The 12,837-nt window shown below is 46.2% G+C and overlaps 1 protein-coding gene across 3 annotated transcripts in view; it reads left to right on the top strand.

Annotated features, from left to right (window-relative positions):
* NSMF (NMDA receptor synaptonuclear signaling and neuronal migration factor) overlaps window positions 1-12,837 on the top strand; it is a 198,526-nt gene that overhangs the window by 171,024 nt on the left and 14,665 nt on the right. For all 3 annotated transcript variants that reach the window (XM_086921190.1, XM_086921191.1, XM_086921189.1), the window contains one exon: window positions 12,558-12,633. In XM_086921190.1, the coding sequence (XP_086777316.1) occupies window positions 12,558-12,633 (76 nt within the window). The remainder of the gene's footprint in view (window positions 1-12,557; window positions 12,634-12,837) is intronic.

Genomic DNA, 12,837 nt, shown 5'->3' with positions numbered 1-12,837 from the left:
AGCCAGGGCTACTAGAATTATTTATGAGGCAGAGAAGCGCCAAGTTATGCAGCAGGATTGACTAAATTATGCTCCAAGAAAAAAAAATTATGTGTCATACTGTGCCACATTTTTTGATAGTATTACTTTATTATGTTGTCATTTTTACACATGATAATACTGCCTGGGCAACAATTTCTTCTCATTAGTACCTGTTTAAAAAACAAATAAAGAAATAAGCAACTGAAAAATTATCAGTTAACCTTTGCGTGCGGGCTTCCATGACGCATGAACACATCACCACGTTTTTTAGTAATTTTTTATTTGTTTGAGTTGCAAGCAAATACTTTTGTTGAAATCTACAAATTATGCTGCAGATTATTGTTAGCAATGAAGTTTCTGGTTGGCTAGGGTAGGCACCTAAGCCAGGCAGAACCCACCACTCTAGTCAAGGTAGGTTAGTTACACATTAAAGATAACCTGTGCTCACACTCTGGTAACTTGACGCAGAGCAGACAGGCTCATCACCGATGTGCTGTTCAAGGGGTGACTTAAAAAGGAACCTTTAGAAGTGTTCATCAGTCCCTTTCAACCCAGCCCTGGCTCCAGACATCTGTAGGGGGTAAATCAGCCTTTTGTGTGAGGGCAAGACAAAACCTATAGAAATGTTGATGGTGAACAACATCTCCTTCTCCAAGCCCAGGAAGACCATCAGTATGCAGATGAATGCACATGTAATCCCTGTCACAGCCAGCCCTTCCTGTGTTGGGCTGTCTGGAAAGTATGCACCAAGTGTAGCTGTCACCCATGCCTAGACTTGGATTGGGGTCAGGCTGCAAAGCGCAAAGAGTCATAGGCACAGAGAACCGCCCACTTTCTAAAAGTGGAATTTCTAAAATAGTAATGTAAAATCCAATTAAACCAGTAAGCAGGATTTATCACTACCATTCTAAGCATACCAAACATGGCTACACCCCTCCTTTCAGACCAGGAATAACCACTTAAAAGTATGTAAGAGAATTTCTAATGCTACCTTATAAAAAGAGTAGCCCTCACAGTAGTGAGAAACAAAATAGGTGGTTTGTCACTACCGGACAGGCCACACAATAAAGGCACATGTTCTTCCTTTTAGTTACACAACCACCATGTTTTCATTAACATTTTTGTTGTCATGAGACAGTATAAAAGTTGTTTCCTAGTCACATTGATACCAGTAGCAACAATTTAACCACAGCCACAATTCAGCAATGGTTGAAGCTGGAGCTAGATTCTCATCCCATCAGGGTGTCAGTTTCACTATTCAGTGGCTGCACTGCTGAAAAACATACAAAGAAAGTCACTAAATTATACATAGAAAATCAAAAGTTGGAGAAGCGTGGCAGATGTTGAGAGATGACCATGTTTCTTCCACGATCCGTTACTATGGGTATTTGCCTACCATGTTTAAAAAAAACATTGATATACCTCAAATATTTGTCTTTTGATAGTTTGCTGGATGTAATCAAACTGTGATCCTCGTAGATATATTTTTAGTTCTTGCTTGCAGCCAGTTTTGGCTGTGCTCTGTCCCTCTTTAGCTACTGTACGAGGCAGGCATCTTTTAATGGTTTTAAACCATTTCAAGATGACCACTTTATGTGCTTACACATGTGCAGCTGCTATTCTGGAATGTTTTTCCTTGTGCATAATGATAAACGATTCCAAGATGTCCACAGTGCTTGCCCACGTGGAATGCTTTTTTTGAAAATCTTTTCCAAGATGGCTGCTGCAAAAATGCATGCATGGTGGCCATCCTGGAATGGCCTTTCTTTGCTTTATAAATGAAAACTCCAAGATTGCCGCAGTGTATGCTTATAAGTGTGCATGCATGTGCACGCATGGCAGCCATCTTGCAATGATTTATAAAAAATAATTTGAAGATGGCCACCATGTGTGCACATGCATGACGTTCAACTTTGACGGTTTTTACTTTAAGAAAATAAATTGAGCTGTCCACCATGCCGGCATGCACACAGGTTTCCATCTTACAATGGTTTTTAAAACCAAATAAGTATTGATAAAGTCAATAGGTCTGCACATCGGTGTTACCAGCGAGACAAGTTGGCTATTAATTGATTTAGGTGCCATGGTACAGATCGTGTGAAGCGCTGCAGCCAGGGTGACTACTAGTCTAGAAATGCTTTACTGTCATTGTAAACGCCTTCTCTGGCTCCCTTTATAGGCTACCTTTTGAAGCAAATTGCAGCTGTGATCCATATAAGGCCCTTTGAGTATGCTGCAGCATACACTACTGCTATGGCATCTACTACTATGACACTCATATAAACCATTCCTTTGACAAACATCTTCCCCTAATTCCCTCACAAAATAAACCTCTCTGAAGAGCACCATTTATCCGTATTTGTTCATATAGATGGAACTACTTGTCAGTCAACATTATATCCGTTTTGATCAAATTCAGAAAAGCTGTGAAAATGTTTTAGGTGACCAAATCAATCTTAATCAATTTAGAAAGGCTCTTTACCACCACGAAAACAATACAATAATTGATAGATCCACCTTTTCCAGAACTGGAAGTCTAGGCATGAATACAGCTGAATTACATTAGAGAAGCCTCCGTGATTAACTCTTCCACAGCACAACATTTCCCATGTACTTCTAGGTTCCTCTAAATTCCTTCCAATATCTTTCTGTGTTACTGAGGCAAAACCTCCTGAAGGATGCTATAGGTCACTGCTGGCGCAGACAGTCCCCCCTTACATGCATCGGTGGGCTGATCATCTGCATATCGTCCCATAGTCATTCCACAGCAACTCCAGCCTCACATTCGGGTTGCATGTTAACATGTCAATGTGGAAAGCATCAAGGTACAAAACTGAGTATTTTTTCACCAATAATTTTTAATCTATTAGATTTTGAAGGGGGGAAGTGTGAGGCACGCTTTGTTTCTTTTAGCTTTTTAGTTCCTACTCAGCTCTCCTTTTTTTGTCTGTCTTTCAGCCAATCTTATTACTTAATTGCATTTTTTTCTTTCCTTCTTTGTGTTTTTGTGTATGCTTTTTGCCTTGTGGTGCATAACAGCCCCCTTTCATCCACTTTCCATGCATAATTCGGCAGGGGAAACAGTGTTGTGCAATTTTGTTCCTAAGCCAGAGTTGTGCTTTTGGATAAAAAATTTGGAAAAAATGTAGAATAGTGGTGTTATTTCAACAGTGATTTTGATAACAATATTTTTGACTTAATGTATTTACTGCACAAGCAATCTATTGATACTTGGCAGCAAGATCTTGTGATATTGGTTAGGTTTTAGACTTACCAGGGCCTTAATTCATGTAAAAAGGTCCCTTGACTTTCACATGACCATAGGCAACATTTAATAATAGACATCGGCAAAGCCAATATGCCTTATCTCTAAAAGGCTGAGCTATTGGCTTTGCCAATGCTTTTTGGATTTGCCTTCACATGTGTCAAGACGCATGTGGTGGACTCATGGTCAGCATTTGTGGAATGCATTTTCCTCTAGAGATGATAGCTGACGCGTGGACATTTGTTATGACACATGTTCTAGCTGTGTTCAACACTTTCACATGAACCCTGACACACTGGCGTCCAGTTTGTTATGTTTAATTTTCTGTTTGAACATGGTGACCAGCCATTTTAAAATGGTAAATAAAAGGGAAAACACAAGAATAGCGCACAATCGTAAAAAAGGAACAAGTGACTCATTAGCACTTTCCAGTATCCAAAAATAAAATAAATAGGAGTGAATGTTTGAAACAGGGTACAGGATAGGAAGCAGGCCAGGTGAATACAAGGAGAGTGCATGGGAGGCAAAGTGTAGGCTGAAGAACACGCTGAAGAAAGAGAAACGAAACACATGCCATGCACTCAAAAAAGTACAAAATGATATAGAAATAATAACGGCCTCAAGTCAGTAGTGAAAGGATAAAACTCGTCCATTCTGAACACTGCAAGATCAAAACGCTGATGGGTGGACAAAGAATGGGAAGGCCATCTTTTTTTTTGTTTATAAATATTTTTTCTTGCTTTTTTACGTAGCCAATAGAACCACATAGGACATACAATAACAACACTGTAATGGAAGAAGGAAGCTAGTTACATTTAGATCATATTTGTTTATACCACCTTCCAATACAATGAGCAGGATGCACCCTCTTCCCCCAAGACTCCACTACCCCGGTGGGGTGGAGGAGAGGGGGTTGGAGGGAGGGGGGTTGGGGCGGGAGCCGGGCCAGGACAACATGGAACACCTATTACAAATAGGGTAAAGGCAACTGCAACAATTATATTCACATCTCAAAATGCACAATACAAAAAGAGAAACAACAGATATTGAAACCCCCCAGCCCTAAACCGCATGTGTGTGTGTAATCATTCTCCTTCCACCCCACACCTTACTCTCCATTAGGCCCCATTCACTGCCCAGTCACTTGCCAGGATGTCCATTAGTCAGCAACACTAGAGGGGGGGAGGGTCACAGAGGAGAAACATGAGATAGACAGCAAAGCCATCCACTCTTGGGCAATGGACGACCCTTAGCCCATTTTAAGTATATACAATGCATTGGGAATTATAGGTGTGTGCCCACAGACATCTAAGGCTGTTTGTACCTGAGACATAAAAGAGATTTCAGTCAACTCGCCCTTGATTTTTTTTTTACTGGAAATCATTATTTCTCTCTTGCCCTGTCTGCCCTTGATTGTTAGCTGGCTGTGCATCCAATATTTTTTGGTCTCTGTGATTACGACTTGAGTTTCATATCAATAAGCACTGATAAACAACCCCTTCGGCTCACTGTGAAGTTGGTGGAATGGGAAGCTGTCAGCACAAGCGTAGTAAGGGCAAATGTTCCCCAGGCTCCAGATGGAGGTTCTGTTTGCAATCACTGCTACCAGGCAGCCTTTCATCGCCCTATCATGTGTGTGAGCTGTACTTGTTATGAAGGAAATTAACTTGAAGCAAAATCTATTTTTTATTGCCAGCCTATGGCTTTCACGTTGCCTTTTGGTCACTTCACAACACCATGGGCCTCATTCCGATTAATAAAGTAAATTCCAATATGCACACTAAAAATGTTTTCTTCACAAATCAGAATTCCAAGTTGTGTGGTAATTATTGTACATTGTAATGAATTCGAATGGTAATTACAGCACATGATAATTACAGAACTTGGGCCACAATCACACGTTTGAAAGACAAGTGTGAGATATTTACCACAACAGGAAAATACTGACACCTCAGACTGAAATATTTACCATGTACAGTAAATACTTCCTATTCTGAGTTACTTGGCATTTTCTTCTGTTAAATTTCAGTGGGTTTGATCTATCAAAATGTAACTGTGGAAAATTTGGGGTTTGCAGTAATGACCACAATAACTACATTTCAGCCTAGTATCCACCGAGGTTCCCAGTTGAAGCAGTGATCGGTATCAAACAAGAGCAACTGGAGGGTGGGTGTGTATGCGTCAAGACGGGAGGGTTTTTAATGAGTTGGACCACCCCTCATTTTCTTTAAAGCCTTCCAATGCTTTCCACAAGCTGATCCAGTTACCAATCCAACAGTATGTAAAACAGCCCAAGTGGATGAGATTAATTCAAGCATTCCACTCATCAATTTGTTTTTCTACGAGACACACCAAGTATGGGTGTGGGTTAATAACTTATAGTGTTCCACGCCTCAAGATTTACCAAGTTGATTGGGGTTGCTTGTGTTCCTGTCTGGAGGGGGCTTGGACTGGCAGTACAAGCAGGGCTGTTTCTATTGGAGCAGGACCCAGACTGATTTGTATATGATTGGTCTCAATTCAGAGGCAGAGTTGGTGAAAAACGATGGACTGGATTGCGGCCCTAAATAATTACTAGTGGCTGAAATGGATTAAGCATTCCACCGACTCTTGCTACATTTTCTCCTAGTATAACCTTTGCAGTGTCTTGTGCTGATCGTATTTTGACTGTTGCTCACCCTCCCATCAAATAGCCACTCCCTATGACAGCTTTTTAGGATTTGTTTGCTCCTAGGTGGACTCTTTGCTGTGCCTCATAACTATAAACACTTTGGCTGTTTCTCCTGGAAGAAGCACCAGCTCCTTGATCTTGGAGTGTGCAAGACACTGATGCTCTGTGTCTAGCTCATTGCCTATTTTCTTTGAGACTTCATCAATTGGTTGCAAAGACTGATTTTGGAGTTGGTTTGGAACACACCACAATTCAAAGCACTTCTGAGTAAGTCTACCTTCTCGGAGGTTGTGTGCATATCTTGAAGCATTATTTTCAGGACTTTATAGACAGACCTAAGGCCCAATGACAGTCTCTTGCTTCAGTTAAAAATATGGTTATAATCTGTGCGCAAATCACATCACTTTAGAATTTACACAAATCGTGGGAGCAGATAGGGTGCATGCTCTGTGCACTTTGGAATGGGGGATAATACAGAGTACTTGCATTTTATTCTATATTCTAAATTGCCCCATCTCTAATTGGTTAAAACTCGCGCATTCTGCACATTGCGAACCCTGTGAATTTTCACCCAGTTTTAATAAGCCATTTGTGGTCAGGCCACATAAACTTTATAGACAAACAGCGTTTCAGTAAGCCAACAGTGGCTCTTATAGCAGTTAAAGAAGAATCTTTAGACTTTGATGACTTCAGCAATGGAATACTCTCCTTTCTGCTGTACAACCAATCAGTACTTATTTCCTATGTCTTAAAACAAATGAAAACTAGGATTTTCACAGCTGTTTGATTCTAGTTTCTCCCTTCTGCATTTTCTATACACCATTACGTTTGCTCCAGGACACACCATCTCTGAGTAGTAGTTTGTTTTCGTTCATTCAACCAGTCAGCTAAAATTGAAGAAACAAAGACAAGAGCTCTTGAAACATTTGGAACTCTCTTGACAACATAATTGAACCTACAGCCAATGGCGGTTGCTTGGGTTCCCGTGGAGAGGTGACCTGGTTTGACTGTTCTGGCTGGAATCTTCCTTTTGGAGCAGGACCAAGGCTGATTTGCTTTTGGATGTTTCCTATAAGTGGTTGCCTGGTGGGCAGCAGAAAATATAGGCTGGGTTGCTTCCCAGTGGCTGAGATGAAATCAAGCAACCAACTTTTTTGCTTTCCTATAATCAACAGATGTGTAGAAGTTTATGGCATACAAGAATCACTGGCCTATTTAATTAAACCAATGCCCTGTTTGCTGTTTTAAAACAACACAAATTCCCCATATGTATTAGCCTGACAATTTTAGCTCTGCTGCAGTTATTATGGCTCAATTTACTTCTTAATGACTATCATGATTAATGGTTTGTTTTTGTGTTAATGCAACCAAATGCTTGAATGTCAGACAGAAGTCTGAGCACCATCTAGGTCATTAATGCCCTACTACTTACCAGTAATCTTCATTACTCCTGGTCCCATTGTCGTCGTCCCATTCCTTACAAAGTAGAGATGGCCATCTCCACGACAGATAAAAGAACAGGAGAATGCTGGGACATGTAACCCCACCCCCTCCCACTGGGAGTGCACAAGTTGTACCAACCCAGCATTCTGCCTGAACTACCAAGCCACCAACCGGAAGGCCAGCAATCTGGGAGGGAGGGAGAGGCGTAAGGAGTGGGACGAGGACCACGGGACCAGGAGTAATGAAGATTACCAGTAAGTCATAGGGCATTACCTCCGAGTCCCCCCAGTCCTCGTCACATTACTTACAAAGTGGAGAATATCAAAGCAGAAAAACCTGGCCTTCCGAACTCCCACAAACACCAGGGACACCAAACCGAAAGCAGCACCTCAAAAGAAGCAAACGGGAGAACCACAAGAAAAAAGCTCACAGCCTGCAATGCCCCCAACCAAACAACAGGGCCGAAAAGCCAAAACAAGTAGGGGACAACCAAGAAGTGCAAAACATGGAGCCAAACCTAAGGGCCCCCCCAAATGTCAGACAACCCACACCAGGAACCTACGAACCAACCACATTGGAGGAGAACCCAACAAGAAAGGACCAGAGACTGACTGCACCAGAAGGACAACAAGGCCGCCCACAGAAGAAGACCCAAGGTAACCTGACACCGCAGGAAGCCAGGACCACACCAAGAGGGACACAAGATCCCCAGGCAAGGCCATAAAGTAAACCAAGTATCAAGAGCCAAGCCCCAAGGAAAAACCCCCAGAGGGGCCGGAGCAACCTGCCCCCGCCCCAGAACAACCAGCAGAAGGAGGCCCAGAAGAAGCCGACGCGCCCACAGGGCACAAAAAGCCCAGAAGGTCACCAGACCAAGGGCAGGAACACCACCCAGCGCCCAAAACCAAGCAGCAGAAACAACAAAGCGACTCCCCCTCAGACAAGGGAAGAATGCCACTCACCGCTGAAAGAACCCACAATGACCTCAACGGAAAGCCAAGGGGAAAAAAGGAGAGACTCAACAGGCCTCACCCAAAACAAGAGACAAATAATCAACACAACAAACCACAGGACCAACCCCAAAACACCAGGGGAGGCCCCCAGCAGATCAGCACAGAAAAAAAGAGGAAGTGGCCCACTGAAAGAGCCAAGGCACCGACCCAGAGGAACAACCAAGGGCAGACCCAAACAGAGCAAACCAGGAGGAGAGGGAACAGCGACCAAGAGCAAGTGCCACCCAACCTGACAGCACCGCCAACAGAGAGGCCAAAGGACCCAGCCACAGAAACCCACAGAGGTGAACCAGACCACGAGGCAGGAATGCCCAGCATCAACATCAGTGGAAACACCGGACAACAGCCCAAAATCCCCCCAAACCCGTAGAAGGACCCGGGGCATAGGGACAGGCTAACAGGCCAAGATAGAGGCAACCACCCCAAAAGCAGGAGACATCGGGATACAAACCCAGCACCCCGCCCAACGAAGGCAAGGGAGAGGCCAGAAGCGCAACCCCCCTCCCCCATAAAAACGAGGCCAACAACAGGACCCAGTCCAAGGAAAAGCAAGGGACGGACCCCGGCTGACCCCGGAACCAGACCAGGGCACAATACCAAGAGTGGGGAGAGGCAAAACCACTGAGACCAGGGGAACGCAAAAACCAAACAAGCCCAACAGGGAAGAAGCAGCTACAAACTCCCACCAAGGGCGACAACCCCTAACCAAAAAACCTGGGGGTCAACCACATGGCACCCAACAAAAACCCAGAACAGAGAAGGGGGGAAACCCCCAATCAAACAAACAGCCGACCAACCGGTCAGAACGACAAAGGAGGACACCAAGGAACTACTCCAGACGAGACCCAAGAGCAGCCGCAGAAGGGCAAAAACAGGGGAGAAAAACAAGGAGGCCCATAGCCCAACCCCGCATATCCTCCCACAAGCCTCCAAGAAGGAAGCAGACAGAACAACAGACACACCAGCAAGACACGAGGCCACCAACACGGCGCCCCCACAAGCTGGAAGGAGTGGCACAGGGCCAGCTGCCCCAACCCCGAAACCCCCAACCATCTAGGGCACAAGGAAAGGCATAGGATCCAGTCACAGCAAGGCCACACAGGGAATGCAAAGCAAAAGGAAGACAGGGACGGAGCCAAGCAGCCCACACCTGCACGCCAACGCCAAGGCCCAGCTCGCATCAGGCAGGTGCAGAGGAGAGGCTACAGGAAACGGACAGAAGGCCGGCCCGGGCCCCAGCAACACCAGGCACAGGACCGCCGACCACCAGGGTGCCAAAAGACCCACACCCAAACAACACGCAAAGGGTCCAGAGAAAGGAAGGTTGGAAAAGGACACAGGCAGACACCCAAAGGCAACCCTCAAGTGATCAAAGCCCCCACGGTCACAGCTGGACACAACCAAGCAGAGAAGTCACCACCAGCCCCCCTGCAGATGCAAATGAGGGGCCAAACAGGAGGGACAACAAGACTGACAGAGGCAAAGCCAAGGCCCCACCAACAGACGAGAAGACCAGAGGCCACACCACAACCCAAGGAGGGACGAGCCCGGAGAACCCAAAGGCGCACAACCCACAGAGGGAAGAGGGACCGGAAGAGGGAAAGGGAGAAATCGAACCCCAGCAGACCCCAGAACCGCAGAGCCACCAAAAGAACCGGGACCAGAGACACCAAAGGCACCACACCATCCCCCGACAGGCCCCAAGGGGAAAGCAACATGACCAAGTCAACCCTGCAGGCGTCCCATAAACCGGGCCATTGGCAACCAGGAATACCAGGGACAACCCGAATAAAAACCACGGGGAAGCCAAGGCCCCAGAGCAGAGGCAAGGCCAGGGGAGAGAAAAGACACAGCTCGGAAATGAGAAACAACAGGACCAACAAGTAGTAGTGAAATGGAATGCTGCAAAGCGGCACACACCCCTGGGTAGGCAGACACCAGACCACACTGGTCGCCCCACCAACACAACCACACGTACAGCACCCGGTACTATGAGGATATCTCCCACTCTGGCATGAACCAGGCAAGACTTGGACCAAACTCCAAGATCAGAAGATAACAGGTACTGACAGGGTGGAAAGGCCAAAGGCCATGCAGAAGCAACAGGGGAGAAACCAAGGAGCCATAGAGGCAGAAGCGAAGGAAGACCCACAACACCCAGTCCCTGGCAGCAGAGAGACAGAGGACCCCCAAAAGTGGCCCAAGCTCTCAAAAAGAAACCCAAGAGGGGAGAAGGAAACCACAACATGGTACCCAACCCCCACCAGCCAGTCCACGCACAACCCGCAACCCACAATGCAGCACCAGGCAACAGGCAAACCCCAACGTCCGCATAAAGGCACACCAGGGGTGCCCCCAGCACAGCCCCGGGAGCCAACGAGCCGAACACAGACAGCCGCTGGAGACCAATGAAAGGCAGCAGAAGCACAGCGCTCCATTGAACCCCAGCACCAAGGGCCATGCCAGGCAAGAGAGAGGGCACAATACCAACCTCCCCCCACCCCCCAGGTGAAAACAGAACCCAAGAAGCAGGGAGGTCAGGAACCCCAAGGGCCGATGCAGGACACAAGAAAGTGACCAACCCACAGAGGCGCAAGGAAAATCAAATGAAAAACCGCCAGGGAAGGCAGATGCCACACAACACAGCCAACCGCAACCAGCATCCCAGTCAAAGATCACCAACACAGCACCAGGCAATAGGTAGAAAACACATAACCCAGCATCCGGGAGGCCAGGGACCACAAAGGCCAGGGCCAGAGAGCCAGAACAGGAGAGAAACCGATATGCAGGCAGACAGCACAACACATCGCCTGACCCCACCAGCCAGCCCAGGAACCGACCACCAGCGCAGCGCTGGGCAAAAGGCCATCAGGAGGCCATCTGGAAACACCCGCTGAAAGAGAGAGAGAGAGGGAACAACGACCACAACACAGTTCAAGCAACATGCGTGCCTGGATCACAAAAGGCCAATAGCCTGCAGCATCAGGTAAACCCAGCCGGACTCCCAACCAGATACTAACCAGGACCAAACCTACTCAACACTGGAAAGCAGACAAGACCAATTGCAAACAGGGAGGCATGGGCAAAGGAAGAGATAGCCACCCAGGGAAGCATACACCCAGGCCCAACCAGAGAGCCGATCAGAACACAGGAAAAAAAATAGGGAGACGCGGCTACAGGCAGAACCAGGACTGGAAAAGAAACCGCTATGCGGTACTCACCACCAGGGCAGGCAGACTTCACCACACAGAGACTGCCCTCACCAGCTAGCCCGGCGCCCTCCACCAGAGAAGTGCTGGGCAAAGAAGAAAAGCCTGCAGCATCTGGCACTCCCAGACGGCCTCACAGCTCCAGTGTGGAAAAAGGCCGACATACAGGTCCCCACTAGCCAGCCAGGAACTCCAAAGGCACCACAAAAGACCGGCCTCAGTCATCTCAAAGGAGCATCAGCAGCACGTCATCCAGACCGGCCCAGCCACAGGAAGACGTACCCTCCAACCCAGAACAGACCGGCGCCATAGCCACACAGGGCTTGCCGCTAACCAACGCGGCTCCCGGTAAGCCCGGCAGGCCAGGAGACCGAGCAGCAGGACGTCGAGGATAGCCCAGCAGCCTAACAAAAGACACCCAAAGTGAAACAGGTAAGTGCAACCAGCAAAATCCACGCCCTGTTCTGTTGAAAGACAGAAGAAAAGAACCAGTAAATGCTGGGTTGGTACAGCTATTTACTACCAGTGGGAGGGTGTGGGGTTAGGTGTCCCAGCATTCTCCAGTTTTTTTTCTGTTGTGAAGATTGTCATCTTTACTTTGTAAGGAATGGGACGAGGACTGGAGGGGCCTGGCGGTAATGTGTCCCATGAAGAATTAGTTACCACGTTTAAGTGAAGCTAGTGTTAAGACAGAGACAGAATGCATTTGGTTTAGCTAATGTTTTAATAATGATTCATATCTTTTTACTCTGATTACTATCTCTTTGCGTGATGCACTTATATATATATAGTTACATGAGAATAAATTGCTAAATTTAGCCAATTTACCTTTAAATTATAATCCCAGCAGAGTTCAAGCCATTATGTACAGTTCGACCATTTCAAATATTCTTTTCTATATTAAATGTATCCTCTGCACTATCTACTTGTTTCAGCTGTTTCAGAACTTGAAAAACCTCATGAGCCCATACCGAATAATCTTTGAGTCACCACTTGAACTTTCGGCACAAGGTAATTTCATTGATCTTCATACTGTTGAAAACTTGAGTTAATCCAGATACGAAAAAAAACCTAGGGCAGATAAAGTGTGGTTTCAGTTCCTTGGAATTGAGATACAGGTTGTGTAATTCCCAATAGCTTGAGTTTGATTATCTTACATGACAACCCATGCCATTACCACGCATGGCCTTACCACACGTGTAATGTAACACAATG

Source organism: Lissotriton vulgaris, chromosome 5 (genome assembly GCF_964263255.1).
Source record: "Lissotriton vulgaris chromosome 5, aLisVul1.2, whole genome shotgun sequence".
NCBI lineage: Eukaryota > Metazoa > Chordata > Amphibia > Caudata > Salamandridae > Lissotriton > Lissotriton vulgaris.
Note: the sequence above shows the minus strand (reverse complement) of the source record. Positions and strands in the feature narration are given on the sequence as shown.